Genomic DNA, 18,436 nt, shown 5'->3' with positions numbered 1-18,436 from the left:
GCCGTGCGTCGTCAGCTTGGACTCACCATAGTTAAATTATAAGCACAAAGAACGCAGCAATTTGTTAATAGCACGTACCTAATGCGGCTTCCGCCAGTCTCCAGGCGAAGGCAGTTTGTCAAGCCAACCACGCCACTGATACCACAATCTTCAGCGAGGAGCCAGAGATTATGACCTGGCGGCTTTTGTTCCACTTCTGGAGCCTGCATCTTAAGTACCTCGACCCATTCATAACTGGTATTGCTCACCCTGAGGACTAGTGGCTTAGCTGCTTCAGCAATCACGCCCGTTTTTCTGAACAGAAGTAGTGCAGAAATGTTGTTCGACTTTTGGCCCACCAGCTGGAACCCGTACGACCGGAACAGTGATTCCATATTTTGGATGGTGTGCACCGTAAAATCACACTTTCCAAGTGATGATATGAGTCTTTCTGCTGGTGTCATATCAGTACGGTGGAAGATAAGGGCGAAGCCTTGCATTTTGCACAGCTTTGAGTGCTTGTCAACAAGGATATCGACGTTGTATGAACTCCAGGGGCTGAAACAGGTCGCAGTCAGGTTAGCATCGTGAAGTCGTTCATGGGAATCTGACATGGGATCCCACTTTACAATTTTGGTGCCTTGTGGGACATTCTCTGGCGTGATGTTATCCATAGGATGGTGTGCAAGAGTGTAGTCGATCTCGAGGAGCAGATGGCTCATGGACAGCAATGAAGACACTCTGGGAGCCAATACATAGCGAGTTCCTGGGGCTGCTACTTCAAGAACCTGGAGTCCCTTGAAGCTAGTGTTCTCCACGACGACGTCAAGGAAGTGCCTAAGGGGATCCTCATCAAAGAGTGCTGTCGCAAGAATGTCCGAGTCAAGGTCCTTTTTGTAGATTTCCACTGCTGATTGAATGATATCTTCTAATGACGAAGCTGTGGTCTTATTACTTTCCTTTACTGTAACAAGGACCCTCAGAAGGCCACGGTTCTCGGCATTATTATCTACAAGCATTGGAAGACTTTCTCCTGGAACGTGGAAAATACGCTCCTTAAGTTCAAAGGCACTGAACTCATTGCTGCCTAGCTCCTCGAGAACACGTGCTGCCACGCCATTGCAGATGTCGATGTATTCTTGAATGGAAGCTTGTCTCTTCTGCTGGGTCGACTCATTGTCTATGTAGGGCACAAACGTGTACTCATTTATAATGGGTGTATTCTTGACAATGCGCTGTTTCGGGATGCTTGTATTAAATCCTTGCATAGCTACACCTCCAGCTTGGCACATGTTTAAAGACTCCTCGTAGACAACGTCTATGCCTGCACAGTAAAGTATGCCAGTGTTACGTTCATTGCAGTTGAGGCTTCACAATCTTGCACATATTTAAAGCAGCAGTAATATTCATGAAAAAGCGTAAGAGGGCGATGTTGGCATTACCACCTACAACAATGTTTAGTCGTATCTTTTGTCCCAGCAGTGGGGGGGGGGGGGGGATTCATTGCTACATATTGACAACGCAACTCACTTTTTTGTGTTCATCTTCATGAATAAGTACACATTATTCCTATGTATACATAAGCTGTTGTTGGGTTGGTGAATGTTTTGTGCCAGAAATGTAGCGCAGAAAAAGAAGGACGAGATAACTGACATAACAGCATACACATACAACTCTTTTACTTCCAGAAAGAAAAATACTATATACAGAGTGTTTTAGGAAATGTGTTGCAAATTCCTTAAAGTCAGGACGAGTTTTATTAAAAAACGCATGATTTTATCAGACTCCTACATTTGGAAATGACTCTACGTAGTATATAAACGAGTCAGTATGTTAAACTATGTAACTTTTTACCCAAGTAGCTATGCGAGTGATCCCAATGGAAGAATTGAAGCATGCTATCTGAGCAGCTTATAATCGTTTTCCGAAATGCACAAAGTTGTTGCTCATAATTTTTATAGCGTAATGAACTCTTGCCAATTTCACACAGGAAAGTGAAACAACATAGCGAAAGGGCTCAACTATGACGCCCATAGTAAACGCCTGTGAGTGACATGACTTCTTGCGCCTCACCATCAGGCGACGTCACAATCGGGCGACCTCACCATCGGAGGCCTCTTCACACGACGCTCGCTTGATGCTCGCCCACGTGTGAGGCATGCTAAGTCATGTCACTCCTGTGCGCTTACTTTCGGCGTCTATGTTGCGCTCTTTGGCTGTGGAGTTTCGCACTTCTGCGTGAAATCGGCCGATATTTCTCACACTAAAAATTAAGAGTGTCAACTTAGCGTGATTCTGTAAAAGCCTACAAGCTCCACGGTTGGCGCTCAAGTACTTCATTCCTGCAAATCGCATGGGCCTTTTGGTTAGAAAGTTAATGAGTCTAATTTGCATAACTACTTGTCTAATTAGTACATCAAAATATATTTAATGGTACGACTGTTTCATAAAAACAATGCAGTGAAAATCATTTATTTATCTCATCTTTTCCATTTTTTAAAAATTTGGAACGCCATTCGGCAAACACTCACTGTATGCGTGTACAGCGCATACACATAGAGACAAGTAAAATGAGCGTCCACCAAGGCATAATGAAGAGCTTTCTCCCAGGAAGCTCAATTCGCTGTTGAGGAGCACGAGAGAGTGTTCAGTTACTCATGCATCGTTTCTTTTTGTTAAAATAGGCCACGCCAACTCACGTTCACGTGAGTTGGCGGGGCCAATTTTACCTAGAATAAATTTGATACATGCGTAAGTGAACCCTCTCTCATGGTGCTCAATAGCGAATTGAAAGGATAGAATGCACAGATGTATTTTTTCCCTCTGATGTTGTGCGGTGATATATTATTTAGTCGCAAGCAATAAACCTTTAGTTTATTGTACCGCGCGTGCCTGTCTGTGTTTTCTCGTCTGTTTCGTTTGCGCTGCACTGTTCCTCCGGGGGCAATAGAAAGGTGCAATGAAATTATACTCAACCCAGTGCCTCTTCCTTGTCTTTCGCATGCCCCATTCGAGAAAATCTGGCAAAGATTAGGCTAACTACCCTTTCTGAAAGTTTTTTTTATTATCAGTGCTTCGTGGTGCTTCTAAAGTTGTTGGGTAATTTTTCCCTAAGAATTATGTTTGCTTAGCTAACAGTGTATTCGTCGTCATGATATAAAATGGCTCTTTGAGCTGACAGAAAGATACCTTGTGCTTGCGCAGTGTTTGTAGTAACCGTACAAGAGCCTCTAAGTCAAGCAAACACAGCTGTCTTTACCATGACTCTGGCTTTTCCTTTAGTTCATGACTGCGGGCCGTTATACCTGCTGTCTACATGCGTGTACAGTCGAGTGCAAAATTTTAGAGACCACGGGAGCATCGACTTAACTAGGTCCCTATATAAGAAAAGTACCGCCATCATTTGATCAACGCCGCTTCGCTCTCTCCTGTATCTTCGATTGGACAATGATAGCGTGCGCTTCAACTTCTTTATACTTTGTTTTTTTCCGCCTCAGAGTAATGTTGAAAGTCACCCTGCGAAGCCGCAGTTTCCGGCGGCGGCGGGTGCGCGCGCCCGGCCTGAAAGTTTCAACGGGGACTTTCTAGGGCCGCCACCGTCGACTTGCTTTCGCAAGCAAAAAATAAAGAAAAAAGCAAGCGCTTTGGGAGAGGAGATGGCGAATAAAAGAGTAGATGGCGGTACTTTTACTATATAGGGACTTTATACTCAACTGCATCGCTGTGCCTTCTGACGGCTGCGCGCTTAACTTCAAGAGCGCGTACTGCACACGCGCGTCCTTTTTTAGCTGCCAGCCTGTTCATTCGGTGGCTTCAACCGAGCACGCACCGAAATGCGGGCGAAAGCGCAAGGTGCCACTTCTGCAGTCGTCGTGGAATCTCCCGAGTGATGATATTGTCATATCGTGACGAAATAACGCAATCAAAGTGACGCAAAGCATGTGTTACGCGCTGGGGGACGTCTAGAAGCAAGGCGCAGCCACCCTCTGCGCCTTGCTTCTAGAGGTCCCCCAGCGCGGAACACATGCTTTGCGTCACTTTTTCTGAAATTGAATTATATGATAAGGTCAGGAAGCAGCGATGTCTTTTGCGCTCAATGATTCCACGGAGATTGCTGAAGTGGCACCTTGCGCTCTCTCCCGCGTTCCAGTGCGCGCGCGGTAGAAGCGACCGAACGAGCAGGCTGGCCGATAAGAAAGGACGCGTGCGCGCAGTACGCGCTCTCGAACTTAGGCGCGCAGCCGTTAGAAGGCGCAGCGACGAAATTTAGTTGCCGTTCCCATGGTCTCTAAAATTTTGCACTCGACTGTACATTTGATCTTACTATTGAGGTAAACACAGTGATAAATAACACTGCGTGGAAAGGGATGAATAAGAACGCCACGCAGAAATTTGTATTGTTCATTGTATTTTCGTTCATTGTTGCCATCCCTGCGAGGACCTCGTGTCCGCATCATGTATAATATTGACAAGTATACATGTTTATCTTTCACCGGTGACCGCTTTCCCCGGCTAACAAATGTTAGACGTTATCGCTAGGCACAGGACGCGCCTGCATGTACCGGAAGTTTCTCGAACGTTATTGATGCTCCTATCCGTTGTCTCTTGTCACCGACGCTCATGTAATCTGATTGTATGAGCGCCGCGAATTGTTTAGAACTTTCTGGAAGACACGTGGTTACCAGGGATTAACCTCGAACCTTCGATGACTAATGTATAAAAGCCGACGCGTTTCGCCGCTGATCAGATTTTCGACGATCGCCTACTGTGTTCGCCGCTATCGTTGTGCTTCGAGTGTAGCTTGCTTTTGTGGTCACAGGTTCGCCCAATAAGGAATCAGTTTCGTCATACACTGTTTCCTTCAGTGTCACTACTACGTGACATCTGGTGAAGGTGCTAGTGCGTTCATGCATCGAACGCCCCCGCGAAGCCGCGATCCAAGCCCGAAACTGGAGGACAGCACAAACGTCCCCGAGGACCAGCGAGCTAGCCGTAGGCAGCAAGGACTTTTACCGGAATACGGACTTCTACTACGGAGTAGAAGACCATAACGACCAAGGTCAAGTCAATGACCCCAATGGCAGCCCCAGCGTTCCCCATCCTGCTGCAACAACCTCGGGAGCCACCGACAAGCTTCCGTGGATCATCGGCTGAAGACCCTGAAACCTGGATAGAGACATACGAGAGGACCGCGACGTGTAACAAATGGAGCGACGCCGGCCAGCTGCGCCATGTCTATTTTTCGTTGGATGGCGCTGCTCGGACCTGGTTTGAGAACAGAGAGACCACCCTGGTGACTTGGGACCCATTTCGTGAGGATCTTCACGAGTGTCGTACGAAAGGAAAGGGCTGAAGTTCTCTTAGAAACCAGAGTGCAATTGCCGAACGAGAACATCGCGATCTTCACGGAGGAGATGACTCGCCTCTTCCGCCACGCCAACCCCGACATGTCTGAAGAAAGGAAAGTTCGGTTCTTGATGCGCGGTGTCAGAGCAACAATTCACCAGATTGATGCGCAACCCGCCCAAGAGTGTCGCAGAATTTGTTTCGGAGGACACAATAATCGAGAAGACGCTTGAAATGCGCGCCAGGAAATACAACCACCGTGCGCTGACCAACTATGCCGAAGCTCAAGCGCTAGGCGCCAACGACATGGGAGAAACGATCAAAGCGGTCGTACAGGAAGGGTTGCTGAAGTTATGTCCAAGGTTGCCGCCTCAGGTGGCCTCGATCACAGACATAGGTAAAGAAGAGGTTCAGCGGTCACTGGAAGTGCCAGAAGTTCAGGCATCGCCTCAACCACACCCGGAAGCGATGACCTATGCCACCATCGCCCGCCGTCTAGGACCTCCCCCCCGCAGCTCGCGTCAGGGCCCCATAACGCCGCAATTCCATCGTTCACCGCCGCCGCCGCCAGCACGCCCGCCCGTCACCGAGCGCAGCTAGCACAGGAAGACGGACATTTCGCGCGCCCCCGTCCACCACCCACTCTGCTATCATTGCGGGGATGCCGGTCATGTCTACCGCCGATACCTATACCGCGAGATGGGCCTGCGAAGGTTCGCCGTCAATGCGCCACGTCCACAGCTTGGCGAGCGGCCACGTGTTATCACGGACTACATCGCCAGAACGCAGTGGAGACCCCGACGTCCTTCGCGTTCGCCATCGCCGGGACGCTACGTGTCGCCGCAGCGCCGAGCATACGCTGGCCAAGCCCGGGGCCGGTCCGTGATCCCTATCCGGGAAACTAAAAGCAGCAGCCGGTGGAGGTGCGGTTGCTGTACGACGCAATGCCGAAGATCCTCCGCCGCCCATGAAGAAGATTCGCGAATCATCACGACGACATATCAGCACGCCGCCTAGCAACAGCTTTGAACACACTTCGCCGCCGAAAGACGTCTTTCCGACGCGACGTAGCAGCAGCAGATCGAGTAAGCCGACGCAGCCGCGATCCGACGCCACGACTTAACCGCAACGCCAAACGACGGTGTACCAACCTACACGTACTAATCGATGGTCAAGTGTCACCGCTGTCGTCGACATTGGAGCCGACTATTCCGTCTTCAGTGGCCCGCTCGCAGCCAAGTTGAAGATAGTGAAAACAGCCTGGCAAGGACCCGATATCCGGACAGCGGGAGGCCACCTAATAACGCCAGCTGGAATCTGCAAAGCGCGAGTCGCGGTGAACAACCGCACTTACCCGGCGAGCTTCGTAATCCTGCAGTTCTGCTCCAGGGAATTCATCCTAGGCATCGACTTTCTAAAGCAACACGGTGCAGTCATCGACTTAAGGTCCAAGTCGATAACGCTTTCAACGCACAACGCGATACAACCGGATACAAACATCAGTTACCATGCCTTGAATGTGCTAGAAGAACAAGTCACGGTTCCGCCTCGCTCCAGCGTAATGATTTCCGTCGGTACCGAAGTGCCTGCACACACGGAGGGTGTCGTCGAGGGCTGCTCGACCAGGAAATTTGCGTCGCTAGGGGCATAGCTTAGCAACGTCAAGGGAAAGTAAGAGTGATGCTCACGAACTTCAGCCACGAATACAAGCACATCAACAAAGGCACCACGGTCGCCTACATCTACGAAATAGTACAAGCCAGCAGTGCTTTCGCCTTCACGGATTCTAGCGCAGCTGCAACGACTGTAGTACCTCAGCCAGCTTTCGACGTCAATCAGAACCTTCCCAGGTATAAGAAGGAACAGCTAAAAGCACTGCTCCTGCAATACAAGGAGTGCTTCTCGTTGTCGTCAAGAATTTGACAAACCCCTGTCGCTAAGCACCACATCATAACTGACGAATATGTCCGCCCACTCCGTCAGAGCCCGTACCGAGTTTCGGCACGCGAACGCGAGGCCATAAGGCAACAAGTCGACGAAATGCTACGCGACGACATCATCCAGCCGTCCAAGAGTCCGTGGGCGTCCCCCGTGGTGTTAGTGAAGAAGTATGAATATGATAGGATAAGCATAAACTTTATTTGCCCAAATGTTATGGCTGTTGGTGCCCCGGGCTAGTAGACTGCTAGGGGTCCGTCGCCGGAGAAAAATCTTTCGAGATCCTCGGCAATGGCTCTGGCCCGCTGGACGGCCAGAGCCATTGCCGGTATTCTCGAGTGCCTGGTACTCGAGTGCCTCGCTGAGGAGGACGGCTTGCCATCTCTCAACGAGGCGCCCCGCTTCAGAGGGTCCTGCTGTTGTCCTCCCCCTTCCTCTTGGTCCTTCTTCCTCATGACGTTGGCATTCCCAAAGTATATGGGCCATATCAGCCCGTTCGTGTTCGCACCACTGGCAGCCGGGCGACGGGTGCAGTGCGGGCCACAGGGGGTTAAGGTGGTAGGGGTTGGTGAAAGTGCCCGCCTGCAACCGCCTCAGGTCGACTGCCTGGGACCTGTCCAGCCGCCCGTGGGGTTGTGGATTTTCATACGTTCTTTCCTGTAGTGTTCGAGAGCCTCTCGGTACGAGGCCGGAAATTCCTCGATATCGTGGTCGGCGTCCCCGTGGCCCCCAGCTCCGTCCGCCGCAATTTGGGTTGTGTTAGTAACTCCTCCGCTTGGGTCCCGCACAACAACGGCGGCTGCCCTCTGGGTGATCGCGTCGCGGCGGGTAAGCTGCCTCGCGACGAGATGGACACGCTCGTTGTGGTTGGGCGGGATGCTGGTGCGTTTTCGGCCGTTAGTATTGTTGTTGTTGTCGCGGCTGTTGCCTTTTTTAGTGCCAAGCTCCCCGACGTGCGCGGGGAACCGTTTGAGGGACTTGTTTGTAATCGTGCCGGACACGAATTCCCCGGCTCTGGCGTTGAGCATGTGCGCCACATCCGCGGACACCCAACCTTTGGTGTAGTTCCGGATCGCTGATTCGGAGTCGCTTATGATCAGGCTATCCTCCGTACCTCCGTGAAGTACCGCGAGGGCTATGGTCATCTCCTCCACTGCTTCGGCCGACGACAGCCTCGCTGATGCCGTGACTCGGATCCTTTCCTTCGTATCTACGACCACCAAGGAGAAGACGGGCTCCGCCGCCATCGGCCGGCCGCGTCGTTGATGTTGCCGCTGTAGCTGCTGCCGTTTTTGTCGTATTAGTAGTAGTGATGGTGGTGTTGGCATCCCCGGTTCGTCTCGCACATTTCGTTGTAGTGGCAGGGGTGGTCGTCGTAAATCGTCGCCATCAACGTTACCGGCGTAACGCTACGTTTCTCGGTCGATTATCGTCGCCTCCACAAAATCACGAAGGACGTATACCCTCTCCCACGGATAGACGACACCTTGAATAGACTCTACAACGCAAACTATTTTTCATCGATGGACCTAAAAACCGGCTACTCGCAAATTGAAGTCGATGGCAGGGACCGGGAGAAGAGTGCCTTTTTAGCACCGGACGGGCTGTTCCAGTTGAAGGTAATGCAGTTTGGCCTTTGATCGGCACCTGCTACTTTCCAACGCGTCAGTAGTGGCAGACTTGCCTCGTCTAATTGGTTGACGTCGTCGTGTCTGCCTCAAGCTTCGAAGAACATCTCTGGTGCCTTGAAACAGATCTTCAAGCAATCAAGACCTTCGGACTCACGTTGATGCCAGAAAAGTTCCGCTTCACATATGAGCAGCTTCTGTTTTTGGGCCACGTAATCAACAAGTCTGCAGTGCGCCGTGACCCACAGAAAACTGGCGCCATCACTGATTTCCTCCGCCCACCGACAAGAAATCAGTGCGTAGATTTCTTGGACTGTGCGCCTACTACAGGCGCTTCGTCAAGGATTTTCACAGATCGCCGAGCCATTGACGTACCTCACGAAGGCCGAGGTTGAGTTCAAGTGGGAGACGCCGCAAGTGGAAGCATTTCAAGAACTGAAGGGACGCCTGCAGTTGCCGCCAATACAAAAACGCCGATACCGATGTCCACATCGACGCAAGCAGCGTAGGAATCGGCGCTTTGCTTGTGCAGAGGACTGACGGACTAGAACCGGTTGTAAGTTACGCTAGCCGGTCGCTGTCGAAGGCGGAAGCAAATTCTTCCAGGACACAAAAGGAGTGCCTCGCCATCATCTGGGCTACATCAAAGTTTTGCCCCTACCTCTATGGCAGGCCCTTCAACGTTGTGAGCGACCACCATGCCTTGTGTTGGCTAGATAACTTGAAGGATCCTTCAGGTCGCCTCGCACGATGGAGTCTGAGACTTCAGGCATTGGACATCACCATCGTTTACAAGTCCGGGCGAAAGCACTCTGACGCTGACTGCTTGTCTCGCGCCCCCGTCGAACCCCCGCCACAGGACGACCAGGATGATGACACTTTCTTGGGACCCATCAGTGCCGACGAATTCGCCGAACAACAATGAGCCGACGCGGAACTAAGGAGCCTTGTAGACTACCTGGAAGGCAAGACTATCGTTGTGCCGAAGGTGTTCAGGCGAGGATTGGCGTCTTTGTTCTTGCAAAACGACATTCTCCCAAAGAAAAAATTCACGCCACTCCGAGCCAACTACATCCTCGTGGTACCCTCAGCATTGCGCCCAGAGGTCCTGCAAGCTCTCCACGACGACTCAACGGCCGGACACCTCGATTTTTCCCGCACGCTCGCGAGGATACAAGAAAAACACTACTGGCCTCGCCTCACTGCCGACGTCGCCTATTACGTAAACACATGCAGACACTGTCAGCGACTCAAAACACCACCGACAAGGCCAGCCGGACTTCTACAGCCGATCGAGCCACCTCGCCGACCGTTCCAGCAGATCGGGATGGACTTACTGGAGCCTTTTCCGACGTCGACGTCCCGGAATAAATGGATCGTCGTCGCTACGCACTACCTCACCCGCTACGCCGAAACAAAAGCCTTGCCCAAAGGCAGTGCCGCTGAGGTAGCCCGATTCTTCGTTGAGAACATCCTCCTGCGTCACGGTGCCCCAGAAGTCCTTATCACCGATAGAGGTACGGCCTTTACGGCAGATCTAACTCAAGCGATCCTGCCATAGAGCCAGACAAGCCGTCGCCGGACCACCGCCTACCACCCGCAGACGAATGGCCTCACTGAGCGCCTAAATAACACCATCGCCGACATGCTGGCAATGTACGTTGACGTCGAACACAAGACGTGGGATACCATCCTTCCGTACGTGAACTTCGCATACAACACGGCCGTGCAAGAGACGACGCACATGGCGCCGTTCAACCTGGCCTACGGAAGGAACCCAGCAACGACGCTTGACGCCAGGCTACTGGACGTCACCGACGAAAAAAATCTCTACGCTTCCACCTATTTGCAGAGTGCCGAAGAAGGTCGACAGCTCGCCGGCCTGCGCATCAAGAACCAGCAGAGGACTGACAACCTACAATCTTCGACGACGTTACGTCGAGTACCAGCCCAGCGACCGTATTTGGATCTGGAGTCCGATACGCCGACGAGGACATAGCGAGAGACTGTTACGTCGCTATTTTGTGTAATAAAACTGCACTTAGTAGTTGCGCAACACAGACTCCATTTTGTTCCATATCACACTTCTTCTTTATTCTCTTCCCATACCCTGCCCCCTTGTCTTGTTTCAACTTCTATTTGCAGGCCGCCATAGGATTGCTTCGTTCCCCCCAGCATTGTTTGCATCTCTTCTGGGATGATACTTGAATATATTTCCAATAGCGGCGGATTCCATGGTGTCATTGGGGCCAATGTACCATATCGTCTTTAGGTGTCCTTGTTCACTTGCCGTCTTCATCACACGAAATGGCCCGTTATAGGACCGCGTTCAGGCTTGGCCCTCTTTTTAACAGCACGAAGTCACCGACGTCGAGCGCTGGCAACGTTGTATTTTGCTTCTTGTGGAAGTTTCTCTTTATTTTTTCACGATACCTTGATGTACTATCTTCCGTTGTGGCTGCTTCTGTCAGCTTTATGTTCTTGTCAACGCCAAGGCTGAAATCCGCAGGCAGATAAAGTGGTTTCCCAGTTGCAGCAAATAGAGGAGTGCACCTTAGGCCAGTTGTATACGAGCGGTTGTGGTGAGCTACTGTCGCTTCCAGAGAGCATTTCCAACCACCAGGGAAAGAAGGATACATGCTAATGTATTGTTTAATGGCTCTGATAGCCCTTTCAGCAAGCACATTTGCTGCGGGATGATAGGGTGCAGTGAACTGTAACTTAATGTTACGTTTTTCAGCCCATTCCTGTAGCCGACGGCTTGGGAAGGCAGGTCCATTGTCGGAGACAATTACTTTTGTGTTGTCAAACATTTTATGGTTCAAAAAAGAAAGTACGCTGTTGGCATCTTCTTTACCAGGTCTTGCGGCAATCATCCTGGTGCAATAATCGATACACAAAAGGAAGGCTTGTGTCTTCTTAACTCCTTCAGACTTTTTTCATAGTTCTGTGAAATCTAGATGAATAACCTCAAATGGTGTGGTAGAATATTGTGGTATAACTATTTTTGCGATGGTTACCTAAATTATACTTTGTTTATCTGGCATTTATGACATGATAGTACATATTCTATTGTTTCTTGCTTCATACAGGGCTATGAGAACCTTTTTGCCAATTTCATGTAGGTTCTCCAAAAGCCATCATGGCCTCCTGATTCGGGGCTATCATGATAGAGTTCCAATATTTTTGGAACCAATGATGTAGCAACTTCAACTCGTCCATGTTTAGTGTGTTGCGACACCTCAATTCCTTCTCATACCTTTGCAACATTTGCCTCTTCATGACTGTCGGAAAGCATAATGGCTAATCGCGACATTGCATCTGCATCCTTCATAGAAGCTCCCGGGCGATGAGCTACTTCAAAATCAAACTGCTGAAGTTCACCCACCCAACGGGCTATCTTTCCTTTCAGTTTGGCCATCTTCGATATGTACGTTAGTGCTTCGTGATCTGTATATAGCTTGAACTTTGCGCCTTCCAAATATGAACGGAAGTAGCGGACGGCTTTTAAAACGGCGAGAGTTCTTTTTCTGTTGTGGTATTGTTCAACTCAGTTTTGTTCAATGTGTAGCTGTAGTATCCAACTACACGGAGCTGTTGGTTTGGTTGTCGTGATGAGTCTCTCTGATATAAGACTGCTCCCGTTCCATAGTGCGATGCATCGGTGTTCGATTCGAAGGCCAGCGCAAAATCTGGTAAGCACAAGATAGGATCAGAAGAAATGATTTGGACCAGTTCTCGGTAAGCGTCATCACATTCTTCAGTCGAATAAAAGGGGACATCCTTCTGCATCAATCTTGTCAGGCAGCGACGTTTCAGAGCATAATCTTGAAAGAACGCTCTGAAATGGCCTGCCAAGCCTAGAAACACAAGAAGTGAGTGCACATAGTACGGCTTTGCTAGTTTTTCGATGCGAGCTACCGATTCTTCCTTCGTGTTCTTCGTTGTTCCGTCCAAAACTCTACCAAGAAATGTCACCTCAGTTTCGAAGAATTCTCTTTTCTAGAAATTAACTTTTAGCTTAGCATCAGATAACGCTGCCAAAATATGAGCCAGGTGTTCTTCATGCAACGTTTCACTTTTAGAGTATATGATAATGTCGTCTACGTAAACATTGCAGAAGAGTCCAACATAGGGATTCAAAACTGTGTTCATCATCTTTTGAAACCAACTAGGTGAGTTTTTCCATCTAAAAGGAAGGCGATTGTATTCGTATAGGACAAATGAAGTTGTAAAAGCGGTGTATGGCTTGGTGTCTTCTTGTAGTGGCACCTGCCAGAAGCCCTTACACAGGTCTATGCGAGAAAAGCAGGTACAGCCTCCGGTTTCATCGGTGATGTCGTCTATCCTCGGCATTGGCAAAGGAATCAACAGGGTTTGGTTATTTACGGCTCTGTAATCTGTACATAGCCGCCAACTGCCGTCTTCTTTTGGAGCAAAGGAAGACGCCGATGGGCGAATTACATTGGCATCTAACATCTTTTGAAGTTCTTCTTTTAGCCACGCCTTCTTTTCTATCGTCAAGTTGTATGGTTTTTTTCTTACAACTGTTTTGTCGGACAGGTGAAATGGAACTTCGAACTTGGTTGTCGCCCATGGATATCCTCCCAAGCAGACCAGTTCGGGGTAGAGTTGAGGTATTACAATGTCTTTCTTCAGCATCCGTAGGCGGTCTTCTTTTTATTCAGACTCTGTTTCGTCAGCCTCTTGATCAACGGATACCGTATCGTCACAATAAATATTTAGTCTCAACAACTTCATGTCCGGACGAGGTAGGAGGAAGTCATACTCCACAGAATCTAAAACTAATGCGACATCATCTGCCTCTTAAGATTGGTACTTTAATTTCAGGCGTGCCCACTCACAATACTCTCTCTCGCTTCCATCATACCCACGCACAAGAACCGACCATCCTCGGAACACCTCTTGTGGGTTAGCGTTGCTTTTCTTAAGAATGGACACAGAAGCTCCGCTGTCTATAAGTGATCTTATACGTTGTCCATTGACCTCAAGTTCGACGTGTAACAGACTCGTAGAAATCAAACAAACAGTCTCGTTTATTGTAATAGGGTCAGGCTGATAACCCTGAGTTATTAGTTTCTTTTCTGGCTGGGCAAAATGCGTTCCTTGGGCAATGATTCTTTTATTGCGATAGCAATTATATGGACACTTGAACCGGATTTCTGCCGTCGGCGTCGTCGTCGCCGTCGCCGTCACCGTGAGGTTCCGTATAGATAAAATCTTCGCCGCGCGCCGTATGCCCCAGAGGCAGCGTGCGGGGACGCGCGCTATCACGGAGAGCGAACGTACTCAATCTCCCACGCGCAAGCAAGGAAGCGGAAAGCCAGCGCCGGAGGGAGCAGGGGGGGGCACTTCTCTGCCAACAACCGCGCTCGTCGCTCGTCCGCACAGTCTCTTATCTCTCCCACGCGCAAGAAAGGAAGCGGGAAGCCAGCTCCGGAAGGAGCGGGGGGGGGGGGGAGGGGGGGGGGCGCACTTCTACGCTGCCAACAACCGCGCTCGGCGTTCGTTCGACCGCATCGTCTCTTATCTCCACACGGCTCTGACCTTTATGCGCATTCGCCGCTCAGTTTCCGTTGAAGCGATAGACCGCACGTACCTTCGCCCGCTGCTGCGGCGTATATATCCGCTCGCTGCCAGCGTTTTGACGGTCGTTGTCTGCAGTCATTCAGTCTGATATATTCATGTTTGTTTGTGCGCGCTCACTCAACGCTTGTTCAATCAGTTAGTAAATAGTCGGGCCACATTTTCCAACGCACGCTACACATGCAATGCTGCCCGGGTCGGCAGTGCAGCGCTACAGGTGTGTCCCTTCGCACGCGCGCTGCCCACGGGAAGTGCTTCTCATCAACACCACCGTTTCACACGCGCCTTCTCGTGGTCATCGAGTCTCTCTTCATGTCGGTCTACTTGCGCCGCAGCACACCTGCTTACTTAATCAGCTCATGTTTACTACAATTCATATTGCTACCAAAGCCGCTCACCTTACTTCGTATGACATTGCTGTGTTGCTATCGCATTCATCGCTTCGCCCTTAGGGCGAAACTGTGACATTTTTTCTGCGGTATGCAACGACGTTTGGTGTTTTCCCTGTTGCAAAGGCTTTGGTAAGTGTTCAGGAAACTCTGTTCCTCGATGCTTCTGCCCCTTGAACTTCCCGATGCGGCTTTGTCGTCCTGTCCGTCCAATGGCAGGTGATCTCTTGAGGTGACTCCAGCAAAGCCTCCATAGTTTTTGGTGCTGTAGCTTGAAGTTGTTGCCATTCCCGAGGTAGTCCATGTATTATCAGCATTATAGCAGACTTCAGTGGAAATTCCGGCTCTGCAATTTGAAGTAGTCGACGTTTTTCGAAGAAATACTCAAGCACTGCTCCAGAACTGTAACGATAAAATATCACTTGATGCCATCGCTCAAGCAGGCTGCCACGAAATGACGAGGTGAAGCTCTCCTTCCATGTGCTCCATGCAGCACAATGATCTCCCGTGATACGCAGCTCGTACCATTTTCTTGCTATGCCACTTAGAAAAGGGAGCATATGCTTCACTCTTCTTTCATCTGTGTCCCAGCCGTTTTGTTGACAGGCGTATTCAAAGAATGCAATCCAATCTTCTGGATTTCCCAACAAACCATCGAACGGTTCAGGTTGCACAACCTCTGTAGGAACGCATTCCTTGAGACTGAGAGCCGTGACATGAGTCTGAATCATTTCATTTTGCTGGGAGACTTGCTTTTCTTGAAGCTGAATCGCCTGAAGCACAACGGATAGATCTGAGTGGTAAGTTGCCTCCGATGCGGCTCGCTTCGCTACTTGCGATAGCACAAGGCGGTTGAAAAGGGAGACTTGAAGATTTATCTTCACGGACCCTTTTTCTAAGAGTTCGTCCAGGGACATAGATGCCTTCTGCAGAACGACAGATACGAGCTCACCTGTCGTCACGTCGACGGGAAGATCGACTGGCGGGTCTCCAGGGAGCGCGTACTTCGTGAAGACGAGGCTGTCTTTGTCTGGCTGAACGAAGAAGCTTACCCACATCATGGATCGTATAAAGCCGACTCCGCCCATACCCAGCCCCCTTGTCCTCTTTCAACTTCTTCTATTTGCAGGCCGCCATATGATTGCTTCATTTTAGACCATATAAGATGATCCGACGTATTGGCACACTGGACTACGAGGTCGTGCGAGACGGCATTTCGCAATCATAGCGGCGCCGAGCACGACCTGAAGTCATCCACGTGGTGCGTCTTAAGCCTTTCTACGTCCGCTGACGAACTTAGATGCTTTGTTGCTTTGTTATTGCTTTATTTTCTACACGTGGTTTTTGTTTCTCTTTCGTGTTTGTAGCATCGGGACGATGGTTTCTTTAGGGGAGGGTATTGACACGTATACATGTTTATTTTTCACCGGTGACCGCTTTTCACCAGCTAACACATGTTAAACGTTATTGCTAGGCAAAGAACGAGCCTGTATGTATCGGAAGTTTCTCGAACGTTATTGGTGCTTCTATCCGTTGTCTCTTGTCACCGACGCTCATATAATCTGATTGTATGAGCGACGCGAATTGTCTAGAGCTTTCTGGAAGACACGCAGGCACCAGGGAATAATCTGGAACCTTCGATGACTAATGTATAAAAGCCGACGCGTTACGCCGCTGATCAGATTTCCGACGATCGCCGACTGTGTCGGCCGCTATCGTTGTCCTTCGAGTGTAGCTAGCTTTTGTGGGCACAGGTTCGCCCACTAAAGAATCAGTTTCGTCATACACAGCTTTACGACTGTTTTCTTCAGCGTCACTACGACGTGACAATACAGATAAATAAATAAGTACATAAATAAATAAAATTACACCGCCCATGCACCCCGTACAGATGTAAATCAGAGAAGCTGGAATGTGCGGCCCCGGTGTATATCGCTGGGTTAAGCCCGATGGTTCGTTAAAGACTTTCTCAATTATTGGTTACGTCTTTTAACACGAAAGTGTTTTATGCCGGGGTCCACCAAGACTTCACTGACGTATTTCCGTCACGGAAATTTTTCCGTCACGGAATATTTCCGTCACGGAAATACGTCAGCTTACAATGTACACGAACATAATACAAAGAAAGAAACCAGAAGAAAAAGTTCCATAAACATGCAAAATTTGGAAATCGAACCCACGACCTCTCGGTCCGCGACGATAGATCGCCGAGCGTTTAACCCATTGCGCCACAAACGCATTTGCAGAGAGCTACACAGACGCGCCTTATATATCTAACACTCCTCCGTGTACCAGCGCTCTTGCTCGGGGCGGTGCCGCCGCCTACGAGCAGAAAAGAGAAGTACTGCATTATGACACTAACGCGCACCGACAGTGAACGCTTCGGTGGTCTCAGCACTACGACGCCTCGATGCCAGCATTCGAAGGGACGCTGGCATCAAGAAGCACTACCAACGCCACCTAGGTGGCGTTCACCGTACTCAGCACAGCGGAGCGTGGCCTCCGCAATTAGCTCTGAAAATGTTTCTGAAGTTGATCGCGGAGGCTGCAATTACGACGCGCTGTACGCGCTGATTTGACTCGGTGACGATTCAGTTACGTGCTTTGTCTTGCGCGTTGTATTGGTGTGTCAGTTACGTGCTTCGTCTTTCGCGTTGTGCTAGCGTGTGCAGCGTAGTGCAGCTTCAATATGCACGACGGTTGCTCATGGTCATCGACGTTGGTAGTCGTGATGGAGGAGACGTGCCACCAGGCGTCAGCGTGGGTGCATCAACGCCTAAGGGCGCTTTAGCCACAAAACACCAATAGACATTATATATCAATGTGCAATAAACATTACACTACTTCTGTGAAGACACGTTTCACTTTCGTGTTCTATACCGATTCCTATATAAGAGGGATCAACCACCTTTTTTCTAGCTCGGCCGCACGAGCCGCAGGATCGACACGACATAGCGGCTTGCGCTCCTCTTAGCGGACCTGAGCTTCTGCCGAGACGTTGGCGCGACGGCGACGAGATCTCTCCCGCTCCTGCTCTCGGCGGCTCATAACCACATGCCCAATGCAGGTTTGCCTCGCACGTGATTTCTTTCTTTCTCTCTTCCTCTCTTACTCTCTTTCTTTCTTTGTTGTCCCTGGTTCATACGTGCATATCCAATGGAGGTATGCGCCACACGTGATTTCATTATCGTTAATGGTGACGTAACCGACGAGCTTGTGATGTTATTAGTGTCACGACCTACGAGTCATGTTAGTCATACATTCGTACCCTTCCATGATGTTAGAATTCTTTTCTTGCTCAGAGTGTACTAGCAGTGGCACATAACATTTTAAAGAATACAATTGCACATATAAATACTCACCGCCATCTTGAGCTTCCTCAATGGCAGCCGCGTGGACATTAGGATCAATGCGGCAGGACTGGATCTTCGCAGGCAGCTTGAAGACTCGCTTTGAGCTGGAAAGGATGCTCATCTGGAGCATGGTGTCCATAAATGACACCCAGTTCCCGTCCCACTTGAGCTTCCCGCATGGTTCTGAAAAATAAAA

General features: G+C 49.8%; 1 protein-coding gene across 1 annotated transcript in view; it reads right to left on the bottom strand.

Moving 5' to 3' along the window:
- LOC119444470 (fatty acid synthase-like) overlaps positions 1-18,436 on the bottom strand; it is a 108,164-nt gene that overhangs the window by 50,022 nt on the left and 39,706 nt on the right. The window contains 2 exon segments of the mRNA XM_037708868.2: positions 79-1,303; positions 18,250-18,423. Of these exon segments, the coding sequence (XP_037564796.2) occupies positions 79-1,303; positions 18,250-18,423 (1,399 nt within the window).

The sequence above is a fragment of the Dermacentor silvarum genome, chromosome 3 (assembly GCF_013339745.2).
Source record: "Dermacentor silvarum isolate Dsil-2018 chromosome 3, BIME_Dsil_1.4, whole genome shotgun sequence".
Lineage (NCBI taxonomy): Eukaryota > Metazoa > Arthropoda > Arachnida > Ixodida > Ixodidae > Dermacentor > Dermacentor silvarum.
This window is presented reverse-complemented; position numbering and strand designations above follow the sequence as displayed.